General features: G+C 41.3%; 1 protein-coding gene across 2 annotated transcripts in view; it reads right to left on the reverse strand.

The window, feature by feature from the left end:
- Nucleotides 1–4,461: 4,461 nt before the first annotated feature.
- ALKBH8 (alkB homolog 8, tRNA methyltransferase) overlaps nucleotides 4,462–15,728 on the reverse strand; it is a 43,169-nt gene continuing 31,902 nt past the window's right edge. For both annotated transcript variants that reach the window (XM_066313006.1, XM_066313005.1), the window contains exons 9-12: nucleotides 15,469–15,623; nucleotides 14,367–14,632; nucleotides 6,366–6,515; nucleotides 4,462–5,178 (exon numbers count right to left, since the gene is read on the reverse strand). In XM_066313006.1, coding sequence (XP_066169103.1) covers nucleotides 4,609–5,178; nucleotides 6,366–6,515; nucleotides 14,367–14,632; nucleotides 15,469–15,623 — 1,141 coding nt within the window. In that variant the 3' untranslated portion in view covers nucleotides 4,462–4,608. The remainder of the gene's footprint in view (nucleotides 5,179–6,365; nucleotides 6,516–14,366; nucleotides 14,633–15,468; nucleotides 15,624–15,728) is intronic.

Genomic DNA, 15,728 nt, shown 5'->3' on the forward strand with positions numbered 1-15,728 from the left:
TTGGGAAGGCTCCCCATGCACCTAGTACTGTCAGGGGAATAGTTTGCAAAACTCAGAACATTTGCTGTATGCAGTGACAGATGCATGACATTTATTTCAGGCACATGGTTCCCCAAACGTGCTCATTGACATTCAGTTTATACTGAGAATGTCTGACATCTGTATTTGTACTTACATGAATTAGAAGTTTCATATTCATAACGCTTCTGTGAGAGAAAAAGATTCTTAATCCTGGTATATGAACAGGAAGCAGCTGCAGAAACAACATGTGATGAAGTGCCCATAATCCCCATTCCCCATCCCTCTGTGTCACTGCAAGGAGGAGTTAGAGGATCAGAAATAAAATTAAGACTGGGAAGAAGGAAACGGTGGGGGGAAGGTGTTTTTAAAATTTAGTTTTACTTCTCCTTTTTCTGCTCTGGCCCATGATGGTAATTGGTAAGTGATCTCTCCCCAGTGATATCCCTGCCCATGAGCCTTTTGTTAAATTTTCTCTCTCCTCTGCAGCTGAGGAAGGGCATGACTGAGTGACTTTGGTGGGCACTAGAGAGTAAGAGAGTTCATCTTTTGCTCACTGTGCCAAGGGCAGTCCTGCAAGCTCTCTTAAGAGAAGCTGTGGCCCCATTCAGCTTTTTGTGTCTCACATTCAGCAAAGCAATGCAATCAGCATGTTGTCCCTTGCCATCTGCTGTCCTACACCTCTCCCTGCTAAGCTTAGAGTTGAGCACTTCCAGAGAAATCCAGCCTCTCCAAGGTCTGGAGGAGTTTTTGTCATGGGCTTGGCTGCACCAGGACATCAGTCTGAAGAACCTCTATGAAGTTAAAAGAAGTCCTCCATATTTTGCAGGTTCCATTTCTTGCCTATTCTGGAACAAGAAATCACCTCATCATGTCCTTTGCTTTAAGCCCAGGGATGTTCTGAAGCCCCTATTTTGTCAGGGCAGGACAGTGCAACACATGGGGCAGGTCTGCCCAGTGCAGGGTCAGGACACCTGAACTGGGATGGCTTGGTGGTCTCTGGAATGGGAGGCTGGGAACAAGGGGCACAGTGATCCCCAAAACAGCCACCTGTGTTCACACAACCAGATGTTTGCCGGTATGTGTCCAGAGCAAACAGAGGGTCATATTTGGGCCAGAGTAGAAATTTCCACCTCCCTAGTCCTGGGTGCACCGAGGTGCTTTGGTGATGACTGGGACATCAGGGAGGACTGCCACAGGACAGGCATTGGCATTCACAGCACAGATCATGCTCACATGGACCTTTGCTTTCCCTTTATCTTCTAGACTGCAAATGAATAACCATTTAAGCATATTTGTTTTTTCAATAAGGCCTAAAAGGGAACATAATTACTATGAAAACCACAGCACGAAGAAACCTGTAACACTTAAACCCAGCTGTTGACCTTAGAGTTTCATCTCATTATCACTTCCAGGCGGTGAAACGGGGCAAGTACTGCAGAGGGCAGCTGTGATGGCACGTAATTCTGTGTTGTAAATCTCTGCAATACATTTTGTTAACATCTACCTGCCCTCCTCCCTTGTCATTTTCTCCTTCACCATTTGATTCCTCTTTAAGCATCTGAAGAGACTCTCTGCCTTTAACCAAAGAAATATTTTGTAACATTTCCAGGCCTCAGAGGATGTCAGAGTACTTTTAGCTTTTCTATTGTCTTTGAAGAGATGGCATGCTGCTGGGACTGTGCTCTGGCTCACAACCCTCAGAAATGCCAGGAAAAGCCTCTTCGGTAAGGAATTACGTACTGCATGTTCAGCCCCGTGTGCCTGTTCAAGCAGTGTTGCCCAAGCTGGTGTTCCCCATGCCAGAATCTCCTTCCAGAACCAAGGCCCACTGGAACTCACCACCATCGGTCTGCCTAGGACAGGGAGAGCGACGCTTTCTGCTCTGAGCCAGCACGAAATGGATCGAAAAAGCTGCTGTGACTCAGCTAAAAGGAATACCTTGCAGGAAGACTGATGGTATCCAAAACACTGACAATAAAATCTGACTCTTCTCTCAGACATCCCAGGTGCTTCACTGCAGACCTGGCGAGAGAGAATCTGACCTATTCATATATATGGCAGTCAATAAATGATGTTAATCAGCCTGGAAGGCAAGAAATGCTAAATATGACACCAGACACTGCCTAATGCTACTTCTGCCAGGGAAACAGAGGGAAAGCAGGAAAGCTCTACAGGAGCCACAGGGCCTGCCAAAAATAGGTCAGTATTACATAAAGTCCACATTGAATTATTCAGGCTTTGTCTACTTGATGCATTTGGGCCCCAGGTCAGAAGAGTGCTTAACCCTATGTCCAGTCAGAGCCAGCAGTGGATTTAGAGGCAGCACCTCTGAGCTATCCTCAGTCAGAACAAGGCTACACTGAGTAATTGAGCACAACTGCAGACCTGATTCCTAATTTGTCACAAAAGGTCATGATATGGCAGCACTTCAGAAGGACTTTCAAGCAGTTAATTTTTCCTTGCAGAACCCATACATTCTTAAAGAAAACGCAGCTACAGGCAATGGACAAACCCAACAGCAGCTGCTGTGTGCTCAGCAGGAGTCCAGGCACCAGCAAACACAGGGCCACACAGACACAGAGCTTCAGAGATGTGCCCTCCTACTTTATTCTATGTGAATGCAATCCACGTAATCAAAAATAACAGGGAACCCAGTTTAGTGAGTTAGTCACTGCACAGACAAGCAGCAGAGGCTGTCCCTGCCCTTTCTCTCAGTAACAACACTGACATCGTGCAGCATTGCACAGTGGAGCTGGTTAGGCTGGTTCTGGTCTCACAGTCCAGCTGGGAAAGGGGTGAATTCCTGCACCCAAACTGTGTCCCAGCACTGAAGCCAGCTCAGGCCTTGATACAGGCCATGTTTCCAGCTATGTGGTATTCAAATCAGCCTCATAACATGCCCAACAGGGCTCATTGCTACAGACCTGCTTCCTTAGTTGTCCAAATGAACGAAACCAAATAAGTTTGGCCAAGGCTGCTGCTACATGAACAGCTAGTGCAGCTGAGGAATGAGACCTTCTTTCCCAAGGGCTCTTTGGAAGCAGACTGCAAGCAAAGCACAGGCCAGGTGAATTGTGGTGACAGCAAGCTCTTCTCTTACTGTTCTTGTTCCCCTTGGATTTTCTCCATTACAAGATGGGAGCCAGATGGGAGGCTAGGAGAAATGGTGACTGTGAGCAGGCTGCCAGCACAACAGCCTTTAACCTGCAAATGGGAGGCAGGCAGGAGTAGGCCAAGCTGTCATCAAAGTCCCCACATGATTTAGGATGGGCACCTTGGTTTATATGCCATTATTTACAGCAGCACAACCTGCTGATCTATAGATCTGTAGAACCTGCTATACCATAGGCCTTGCTACACCTACAGGCGATCAGTCAATATAACAGGCAATGACAGCATAGCTTAGCAGCACTGGTTTCCAGAGGCACCAATAGCCATTCACCCTACAAAAGTCAGCCCATTATTTTAATTCCAGAAATGCATTCCAGGTGTCACGCCCCTTTGGAAGCACAAGAGTTGTATCAAATAAACTGCACTCGTCCCTTTAGGCCCCAGCCAAAAGGGCTGCTCTGAGTGAGCCTCCCCAGCATCAGTTCTCCTCCAGTCCTCTGTTCTTCTGAAGTGCATTAAAACTTACTCTACTGCGAACATTTAGGGATTGAAAATACCCAGCAGAAAACCTGCAACAAAATCACCTTCATTTTAATATCTTTCCATTTTTTCCCCCTAGGGGTTCTCAGGGTCATCCCACCCCCACAAGTCCTGGTGCTACAGGCACAGAGATGCACACTCGCAGGAATGCAAGTGTGTAGCAGAGCTGGTCTGGCTGTTCCAGCTGGGCTGGAACTCACACCTCACAGGAGCTTTCACACAATACTACAATGAACAGCTACAGAAATATGGGGATGGACAGCATGAATTGTGGGTATGTGAGTCGAAGAGAAAAATGTCTGTGGTATCCCCATTAACTTTCCAATTCCCTCTGAGGAAAACATTACTACCACAACCAAGAGAGTAAATTCCAAACTGAAAGAGATCTGTCACCCCTTATGGACACCAGAACAGGCAGGACCAAACCTGAGGTAACACTTTGACTCTTCAGTTTAACTGCTTCATATGCCATTCACTCCATCCTCCCCGATCCACAATTTTACACAGCAAACAGCTCTGCCTTTCCTGCCCAGAGCTCCATTCCAATTAGCTGTGGACTGCATGGAAAGCACTGCAGCTACATCAATATAAAATGGTGCAAGAGAAGAGAGAACCAGGCCCTTTGTCTTTAAAAGCTCAACAGTGGCCTTAGTGATTTGCATGGGCAGTATTTTCCCACTTAATCCTCTTCACTGTAATTCAGAGAAGTAAAGCAAACACTCTGCAGAGGTAGTAGCTGAGTTAGGCCATTATTTTGTTAACATATGCACACAGTGCTAGCCACTGGTATTAACTCAATATACAATCTTTATTCTGTTATTTTAAAAGAGGCAATAGCTACAGCCTGCATTAAAAATACCTTTCACAAAATACCTTTGACTGTAAAAAACAAAGAAAACACTACAGACAGTAAAGGAAGCATCACAGGATCACAGGCTACAACTTTTCTAGAACCACACACCAGTTTCCTTGATCATAGTAACTTTTCTGAACCCTCACACAATCCAGGGATCTGCACACTGCTTCCAGTTCCCCTTCACAGAACACATGGTAATAGCGGTGGAAAACAGGGCTGAGTTCTTGCGATTCTTTGGAGCCACCCGGAACCAACACTGTATCAACATTTTCCTCTTTATTTTTAGTACTACCTTTCAGATGCCAGGGAACCAGCAAATCTTGAGAGTGAAAAGAGGTCCTGTTAGTGTGAACAGGCAGTCTGAAGTCTGCAACTGGCTTGGCACCACAGCTTTCATCCTTCAAGTCTTTAAGGAGTTGGTCAGACCATGCTGAGTCTTGACTGCTGTCATCAGGCCCTATGTCACTAAGCGGTCTCTGGGTTGGGCCAGTATTCATTTCCTTGTCCTTGTTTTTACAACCATTCTTTTCCTTTAGGTATTTAGACTTCTGGTTTTTGTATTCTTGTTCCATTGCCCAGACATAAATGAGTGCTGTTCCACCAGGTCTTAGAAGCCGAGCTAGTTCCCGGAGAGTCGCAAGTCTCCGCTCCTGGAAAGGAAAAGCAAAAGTGTGAAACTAGTACATAAACAAGAAGTCAGGAGAATTAAGTGGCAGCAATTGCTCCTTACCCAAAATGCAATAAAACTTGAAAAGAAGGTGGTTTTTTCCCACCATTTATTTTCATTCCTAATACAGCCCATCACTGTGTGCAAGCCAAGACATTTTCCTAAACGCAATTTCTTTATCATGACATCATTCATGTCAAGCACTGGAAAAGGCTGTCCAGGGCAGCGGTGGATTCACCATCCCTGGAGGTAAAGGACCTGTAGATGTGGCACTCAGAGACATGGTTTAGTGGTGAACTTGGCAGTGCTGGGTTAACAGCGAGACTTGATCATCTTAAAGGTTCTTTCCAGCCTCAATGATTCTACTATTCTCTTTCCATTTGAAAACAGGTCTATGCTGAGCAGGAATTCTTGGACATATCAGCCCACCTGGAAAAGACGGACACCTCTTCAAGAAGGTGATTCAGTATTTAAAATCCCAGATTCAAATCTACTACACCTGATGATGCACAGGCTAAGTTTGCAGCTGAAGAGGTCTGACTTACAGCTTAAACACAGATCCTCTGTCCTTAAACATGAACAAAGATATGTCAGCCTTCTCCATAGTTCCTTCTATGCTTTTTTACTGGATCTGTAAACATTCACTGCATTTCTGCTATGGAAAGATCTGTGGGGCCCCTCTAAGATGGTTTAGAAACTTGTCACCATGGCAATTTCTGCCAGGGGAACCTTACCCAGCCCAGAGATACAGCAGACAGGTGAGCAGTCTCCCTTTTGTTTGGAGATGGACAATCAATTCACAGATTAATAAACAGAAAATCACAAGACCTGCCCAAGAGCTCAAAATCTGAGCCAGGAAACAATGCATCTCTTGACTCCCAAAGCAGAGATCCCTTCTCCAGTGTCTTTAATTACAAGCACAGGAAAATGAAACCCAAGCATAGGACCAAAGCCTCAGGGGGAGCAAGGGCATCTGAGAAGGAGAAGGTGAACAGAAAGTCTAAGAAGCAGCAGTAGCACAACAGCTTAACTCTGCTCTGACAACTGCTTAGACCAAACGCAAACCTTGGATTTCTTCCAATTTTGTTCTTGCCCTTGCTTGTGCTGCAGTATTAGCAGCCCTGCACAGCAATCCAACAGTACAGTACAGCAGAGAGAGGGGTGACTTACTGGTGTTGAGAAGTGGTGGATTACAGCAATAGAGATGCAGGCATCACAAGAACCGCTGCGGATTGGCACTGACAGGGCATCACAGACAAACGCCTGGAAATGTTTTTCTCCACAAATATCCACCAGGTTTTTGCTGCGATCACAGCCAACCTAGAAGAGAAAATGTTTCATTAAGCTTTTCATGAGAGGATAATTACCAGACTGGAATATGATTTTCATTTGATGCTTACAGTAATAGAGTCATCACAGTCTCCTACTGAGGGAACACAGTTTAAAATCAAAACAAGAGCAAGTGTGAGAAAATAGCCTTAAGAGGAGTATATAGTTACCAGGTAGAGACAAAAAGAAAACAACCCTGATGCTGACATAAAACAAAGATGAAAGACTGGATATTAGACCGCTTATTACAGCACCCTGATTTTGAACCAGCTTAAGATGGACCAGGTTTCAACCTAACTTTTCTTCAAAATTCATTCAAGGTGTCTTGAAATGAGCAAAATGAGAGGTGACCTAACCTCAGTATTTTATTATCATGTCAACTGCCATTTGTAACTTGATAACTTTTGAAGTACCCAAACACTGAACTCACAAAAGCTCATCTACAAGTGTAAGCAATTGTCCAGTGACTTTGGTGGCATCACAAAAGTATGGCATATAGCTTCAATCCTCACCCAGGTTTTGTCATTTCAGTGTGAGGAACTGCTCAGATATCTTTCTCTTACCCCTCAGCATCATGATCCACAAAAGAATTTAAGCTCAACATAGTTTTCCAAGGTTCTGTACAGTCCAGTGAAGTGACCCCTAGGACCATTTCAGAATACCTCGTAAAACATAAATATTTTTTCCCCCTTTAAACCCAGTGGACAGCCCGCTACACCTGCCCAGTGTCCACATCAAAGGCAGTAAGACAAAACTTACCATCTTTGAAAAATCAGCATCTAGAAGTGTTTTTTACATGCTTGCATAAAAACAGTAATTCTAAACTGATCAAGACACTTTCTGAAAGAAATAGCGAGGCATGTGCCACTCTTGTTTTTATGTCTGCCATGCACACTGAATACTCAAACCAAAGCCTTGCTACCAGGTTGTATATCAAAACTTTGCATGTATGAGAATAATAAATTTATTTGTTTGCAATGAACAGCAACAAGAAGATATCAGAGAACAGGTTCAGAATCCTAAATAATTACTGTTGACAGCATTTATTGCATTTGACACCGAAAGAATACTAAACTGTCTTTGATGCAACAAGAATAGCAAACAACTTGCTCTGCTTAATCCACCCAGAAGAGACAAGAGTACCTCTGCAATTAAAAACCTCTTTTGCAATGATTAATGGAAATATATTTATTTTCCATCATAGTTTTTCATTTTATCTGTTCAAATCCTTTTATTTTTTCAGCTTACTACCACAGTTTTGAAAAAACCTTGAATTCTCTTCCAGACTTATTTCCTGAAAGCTTACTAGTGAGCTGCCTGTTACTCAGGTCCCTGATTTTTGATCTGAAGTAAATGAAACGGCTGTGAAAACGCCAACCTAACTATACAAGATAATCCTCCACAAAAACTATGTGTATATTATCCTGTCAATTAGCAATAAACAGACCTGAAAAGATCAATCCTAACATTGCTTTCTTCATACTCATTCCTTGGTCTCTCAAATTTACTAAAGCACTGAGTGAATTATGTTGTTGATGAATAAAAAAAGGGAACCCTTGTTTACTTGAATGCAAACAAATCCCCATCATTTTACACTGGCAGCCAACTGAAGTGTCTTTAAATTACTCTGACAACCTGCATGTTAGTGACTGCACACCTCATTACCGGTACCTTTGACTACTTCTGCAATTAAGACATTGGCTGGCAGCACTTAATAATAAAACTCAAAGGACCAAATTCACTGCTGGCAGAAGGAGGAAGAAGAATACTTGCAGCTTCCACTGACAGCAAGTTTTCCCAGAAAGAACTGCTTTGGCCCTCCAGTCTAGAGTGAAAATGGGCTGGATAATGGAACACAATCCCCCGTTCCCAAGATGACCTTGCAAAGGACTATAATGTATGTTGATGAAATCCAGTGAACTAAGAATGAGAACAAAGGCATGACTGCCAGGCTGCAAAGTCCTCATTTGCATCTAAATTATATCAAATATTATGAAGTCAGGTTTACTTGTATTGATATACAAGTAAAAGCAAACATACATCCAAAGCAAAAAGATGCTGTTTCACAGTGAAAATGGAGACCTTGAAACAGAACACTTCAAACACACAGCTACTCTAAAATAGGCATATTAGGGTAAAACTTCATGTGGTTTTAAATGTAAACATGACAATAGGTGCTTTGCATATATGCATTAATGGTGAACACAGGGAGTCACCAGAGATGCCTGGTGCTGAAGCTAGGCAAATTTAGCATCCTTACTAGAATTATATCTACATGATATTTCAAGGTAATTATAATCACCACATTCCCGCATTTTCTAACTTACAAGAGAAGCATGCATTCATTTCAGTCACTTAGAAAACAATAGGTAACAAAAAAAAGGTAAGTTTAGAGGTGCAATACCAGCTTACAGCTAGTAAATTAGCCTACCTGTAGTTTTCATGAGTGCAGAAAACATTTACAGCAAGGGGCACAGATCCCAAACTCAACTTTTCCCAATTCAATTACTAATTGATTTTTAAATTCTAAATCAAGCAGAAGCTTTGATGTGATGCAACTTCATCTACAGAAGAGTTTGAAGGACTGTTTTAATTGAGAACAGGTTTTTCTCTCTCTAATAAAATGTATAATCAAAACATTTAAACAAATCTCAAAATATATCTGGAAAGCTTTAATTTTTGCCAGTTCATATCTCTATTTTCAATGATCAGAACAGCGTATTTATTGTCTTTGCTAGGATCTCTTCTAGAAGAGTGGACAAAGGCAGATGAATTACTATTAATCCTGCATCCAAACCCAAAAGAATCTAGTACAGCTCTTAGTGAGTCAAGCTGTATGTGTATGTCTTTAGGCTTTCTATTTCTTAATGTCTGTGATTCTTCTCAATCATTTCTTATACCTTGGCTTTCTAAATCAAATTCTGTGCTCGAACTCCACAATTTCTCATACGTATCTCAAACAGCATGGCTGATTATTCAGCTGAGTCTACCTCAGCATGTCCACCTCTCAGCAAGTTGCTCCACACATTTCAATATTCCCATAAAGGAGGCTGGCTTCTCAGGCTCCTCAGATTTTTCTCCAGACATCCGTTACCACATCTCTACCTTTTTGGGAAGTACCTCCACTCATCTCTTCACCACTTTCTGTGATGTAAACAGTGGCTCACAGGAGCTCACGAGTGGCCACTGACAGGTCCTGTGACTGAAATCCACCTGGATTTCAGGCACTGATTTTCAGTGTATAAGGATAATATTAACTGCATCCAACTCTTCATTTAAGACAGAAAATCTGTCTTAAATGAAGAATTTAAGAAATCTGGAGGCCTGTAACTCTGCAACTAGAATCCTAACAAACACAAAACTTAGGAAAGGGGCAAAAGTATATAATCACTCTGGGATACCACACCCTCTCCGGGCACACTGGATAATGCAAACCTTTAGACAATCAAAATGTATTAAAAAAAAGAAAAGGCCAAGATAAAGAGGAGAAGGGAGAGAGAAACAAATACAACACCTCTGACTTGTCTGGATTTGCAGCAGCACTGTATCGGCACCCTGGAAATGGATAACATAGCCAGTTATGCCATCCTGCTCCTTCATGTTCCCATGCACCTTCACCTCCACCTTTACAGCAAGGAGTAGCTAAAGAAGCTTTTATAAAATCTATTTAATGCAGTGGTTTGGGGGCAAAAGACTAATAGATAACTTGCTTTCTAATGATGCTGCAAATCTGCAAAAGATAAATCCTCTTGCATGCTGAAAAAAAGATAGGTAAAGACAGACTGAGGTTACCCACCACTGTGTGTTTTCTTCTAACATTATCTCATTATAACTAACTCAGTCTGGTAGACTCAGTTCATTTAAGTATCTGGGAACCTGATTTATTCAGCACATTACAAAGCGATGAACAAAACAACATCTAATTCTGAAATCCAGCCACCGAATGGAATTATGTCACTCTCCAGAGAAACGCCTCAGCTATAACTAACAGCATGAGAAGCTTGAGAAACCAAATTACATTCCAGCAAACAATTCATCTGAGTCAGGCTATCAGCATTCCTTTCATGTGGTGTTTTGGTTTTCCACTGCATGTAGCCACGGTATCTCTGAAAGCTAAGTGCTATGCCTAAGATCTGGAGTTTATTTCTTGGTGACAAAGCAACAGAACCATGTTAAACAATTCAGCTTTCATTCTAGTTTTGTGCTGCTCTTTCCCAGTTCCTTCTGAGCTCTCATCCCAGATCTCTCATCCATTTAATGACTCCTATCTGCTCAGAGAAAAGAGCATGAAAGATTCCTCTGTCTTGCCCTTCAAATGCTAAGATACGGTGAACTTACTCTAGGTATACCTTTACTAATTGGCTTTGTCCCTCCTGCTTTTACCCACTACTAAAAAGTTCTTGGGAGACGAATCTATTCCCAGTCTTTCCAAGCCAGTGCAACTAAAACCCACTCAACTTCATGCAACCATACCACAGTAAACATTCACTCTCTCTCCTCCCCACACCATGGAAAAACCAAATTTTTATATAGTTCCAGTAGATGTCACTTTGGGACAGTAATGCAGAAAACAGAGGTACACATCTCAGAGCAAAAGCAGGTCTTGCAAGGTCTTGTGAAATATAAACTGCATTATTAATTACCTCTGAATTTGGAACAGAATTTTGGAACAGAAATAAGAATGTCTGTATTAAAGCAAATCAATTTGGCTCCTCTATTGCCATGTTTTTTTTTCCTATCATCAGTACTCTGTCAATTAAGGTAATTTCTTTATTCAAAAAGAAAACATATCTACCCTATGGCATTTTCAGGTATTTGCACTGAATTTTCCACCAATTTATCAGTTCAACTAAAATTGTAAACAACGAATTTGAAAGACTTCAATGACTTTTCATCCATGCTGTAGCCCTGTGAGCATTCTGAACATTCCTGCAGAGACTTAGACATCACCACATCTACCTGAACACTGGAAACAAGGAGACAAAGCTGAAATGTACAGAAATTAATGAGATCATTGCAACAACAGCAATGAAACCCTTGTGGTAATCAGGAGAATGGCTAAATGCTAAAAACATTGTTCTATAAAAATAAAAGCTCTGCATACAGATGTGAATATTAAGCTCGAAAGCAGCTAAATAAAATTTTTTTAAAATAATTCCTCCAAAAGAGATTGGGTGGGGATAGAACTGTGGAAAAACAACACTAAAACTGTGTCTCTTTTTTGCATTCATTTAAACAAGGTGGGTGAGACAGAAAAAGAAAAAGCAATCTGAAACCTCTGTTAAATTCAACCTTTCTTTGTGCTAGCTGCATCAGACATGGATTCCACCTCCAGCTGAAACATCCTCAATCTGAATTTGTTTGTCACGGAATTGCTGCTCTCTCACTGTGTCAGGATAACGCAGCCATTAGAGCACTGTCACTTTCGCTGAGCGTAGCTGGACTCGTGCATTTCATGGTCATACAGGATACTCAAGTAAATAAGGCTGCATGTAATCATCCAGAGAAACTGAAACAACTACAGTAACACACGCCACAGTGGAGATGTTTTCAGACAGTACCTGAAGATTAAAACCATCAAGAGAGATACCTTAGCTGTGATCTACCATTAGCACCGCTACTTAAAGCATAAAAGCGCACAGTAGCCTGTAAAGCATATTGCTTGACTTCAAGAAATGCTTGCCTCAGGTTTTCAGTACTTCTGAGCCAAACCATCCCAAGCCACAGAGGTGTGCCAACAGTGCCCAATCCCTACACAACTCCTAATTCCACAGCTCTGCTTTATTGCTTCTTTCCCAACAGGACCTGGGCTAAGAGCTCCAGTGTAATCACTGTGCACAAAAGAGATGTAGAATTTATTAAGTTTATGCCTGGATTTTATGCCTCCAGCTAAAGAGGAGCAAATGAGGGAGAAAACTGATGTCCTGCACCAAGAGAACATTCCCTTTATCCCAACAATGCACCTGACACATAAAACATCCTGTAATCCCTCACCCTCAGCTCCATGACTAAACCATGGTAGAAGGAATTAACAGCACTTGAGATACCTTGTCAAAATTTTTAAAACACTTGTAAACACAATACACACAGGGTTTTCTTGAACTACACTTTGGCTGCTACAGAAAAATAAATCTGGTAGAAAGAAGTAGTCAAATCCATCCTCCTGAGATTCTGTGCTGACTTGTAGATGAAAACAACCAAATGCAAAGTCTAGAGTCTATCTCCATCTAAGAACCACTAGTTGTCATTGCCAGTGGAAAACAAAATGTCAAGGGAGGCCAACTGAATGAAGCAATTCTCAGATTCTATCTTTCAACTGTTTCAACTGCTTCTTTAATAGTTTCCTCCCTTTCACTGTTATTTTTCCTGTTTTTTATTTTTCCTATAGACACACATGAAATTAGGTAACTCCTAAAGTAACAGAGGACAGGAGCTGGCTTTCCTTTGACTGCTAGCCAATATGTGATCTTTCCCTTCCTTAGCTGGTTAACTGTGGACTACAGAAAACAGACTGGCGCTGGCAATTTCTGAACACAGTATCTTGCATTTATTTCACTTAAAAAGTGAAAGTCTACCACAAACCTTCACAATTGCAATTTACTAAATCCATTCTAGGACCAGTTGACCTTCATGATACCCTGATAAATGTTTCTCCGGTTAGGCTTGCTGATTTTTCTTACAGGAGTCAGGACTGAAAGACTAGAAGAAAGAAATGTACTGAAATTAATAATAGGCTAGAGCAGTCAGGCATAAGGATGTCTACTTATTAACTTGGTTGATGTTGTTCTAGCCCATAAGAACAGTAAGGTAGATAATTTACTATCACAAACAGCATTGTAAATAACAACTTATCTTTTTTAGCTCAATATAAATAACAGGACAGAAACTCCTGAAACAGACAAACACCTCCAAGTTTTATTAACAATAATGAATGCTTTACCCTACACAGAAGTTTTCAAGTCTGATGAATTCCAGAGTGTTTCACAGCACAAACATGTAAAAGAATCAGACAATTCTGGAACAAGAGAAAGCAGATGCCATAACAGACACTTCTCTGAGATTTCTTTTGTGTTAAAACAATGGCAAGTTTGACTCTTTTTTATTTCTCCCAAAAAGGTCTTTTAAATATTTGCAATGAAAGCTACCTCTTGGTTCATATTTGTGCATACTTCATCTCTCCCTGACAGGAAGGGAGAGAAGTAAAACCAGACTAAGTGCAGACTATGAGACAGTGAAGGAAAAGAAAATGAGCAAGAATTATGTCAGAACTGTCTAAAAGTGAAGAAAAGAGAGTGAAAGGCCAGAAATCTGTACCAAAGTTGAGATCTCCCTGTGAATTTTATGTTGGTGTCTTTACTGGGCCTGTGCACAGAGCCAGAGGTGGAACAGCACACATGACATCATTCACAAATGAGATGTGCCACCAGGTCACAGGGAACTGAAGAGGTCATGAAAAATAGCATTGCCCATGGAGATTTCACCCACCCACCAAACAAATGACAATTTTGTTGAAAGCATTCAAATTGCCCAACCATTTAATATATTTATTCAACAACCATAACAAAAAAGGCTAAACTATCCATTACAATTTTTCAATCCGCTGCACCCATTACTATTTTTCTTTAACACATTTTCAATTACAAAGCAGAAGTGGCTTCAAAAAAAAGAAAAAGGTAACGCATATAATGAATACACGTGGAAACTTAAGACAATTGGCAATTGATCTTGGATCAGGAAATAGCTTTTTGTTCTTGGCACTCTTCCAATGCCAACCTGGACCTCCAGCATGCTACAAGTGCATGACTGAACCAGCAAAAACAAATGACAGTAGCTACTACTTACCATGTACAAATCCTTGTTGATGCCGAGGTACTTCCCGTTACCACAACCAATATCAGCCACTATTGACCCTGCAGGCAGGGACCTGAGAAACTCTGTGATTCGGGGCCATGGGCTGTGCCTGGTACTGCTGAAGTGTGTGGCAATCTCTTCATACACCTTGTGTACATATTCTTGCTCCAGCTTTGAGGCCTCCATCTCATTCTGGGGAAATGAAGGCTGCACTGGTCTCTGCTGTCCTTTCTGGCTGTCACAGACAGATGGGTAAACTAGATATAGCAACAGAGTCAAAATATTAATTTTTTAAGCAATTCCTCATTGATTAAACATATTTAGTAAAATTAAATTACAAGTGAAATAATAAAATGCAAAAAATGCTTCATTCCTCCTTTACCTTTTAAAAACAGAAATACAGGTCAAACTACAGAAGTGTTTGATGACCTGAAAATAAGTAGCCAGCCCACTTATGCCAGAGGCTGTTTGCAGTGATCATTAATCTGCTGTGTTAATGATGTTTATGTTCTCAAAACTGAGATAGTGCCCCCAATGCCAAAGACCACAACATCATTACATTTCAGCCTCTGAAATTCTGTTCTAAGGGCATAAATGGACTTCAGTTCCATGTAATCACTGAACCACCTGTCTATTATTATCTCAACTGCCCTAAGGCAAATTACATGGCTCTGTCATGGCAGACATGACTGCTTCTCCTTCTCTTATGTACCTATTTCTCAAAATTACAGGCTCCCCTCAAAAAAAACCTGATCAAAACTGAGGAAAAAAACTTGAAGAATAATAGTTATTTCTATTTTGTTACATTATTGTTACATTATACTAGAAATGCCAATGAAACACAAGACTCCAGATTACTTGCCAGGCTCTGGAGCAAGCCAAACACCTTCCTGTATAGGGAAACTCTAGCAACCACATGAACGCAACCAATTCAAGCCGTATAGTAGGCTATAAACCATCCAGGAATAGCAATGACAACTGCCAAAACTATCCAAAGGAATCAAATTATTTGCTTGAAACAACAACAACAAAAAAAGCTACCTATAGGTGATAAATAACAATTTTGACTTGAAGGTTGCTTCAAGACACTTACTGCAATTGCAAGGGCTTCTCCTCACTTTCCTGAATGTAAATGATGTCCTTGTTTCCCTTCGATTTAATGTTAAATCTCCAACATCAGCGGTGATTGTTCTAACTTTCTGCCCAAGTTCTGATGCTTGAATAACATCATATTTTCTGGGTGTGATCCTAAAACAAATCAGCACAAAAATAAGGAATAATTCAGTTTGCATCAGATAAAAACCCAATCCCATCTTTGTAAGAAGGCAATCCTGACAGTCTGAGAGAAATGGG

This window comes from Sylvia atricapilla, chromosome 2 (genome assembly GCF_009819655.1).
Source record: "Sylvia atricapilla isolate bSylAtr1 chromosome 2, bSylAtr1.pri, whole genome shotgun sequence".
Lineage (NCBI taxonomy): Eukaryota > Metazoa > Chordata > Aves > Passeriformes > Sylviidae > Sylvia > Sylvia atricapilla.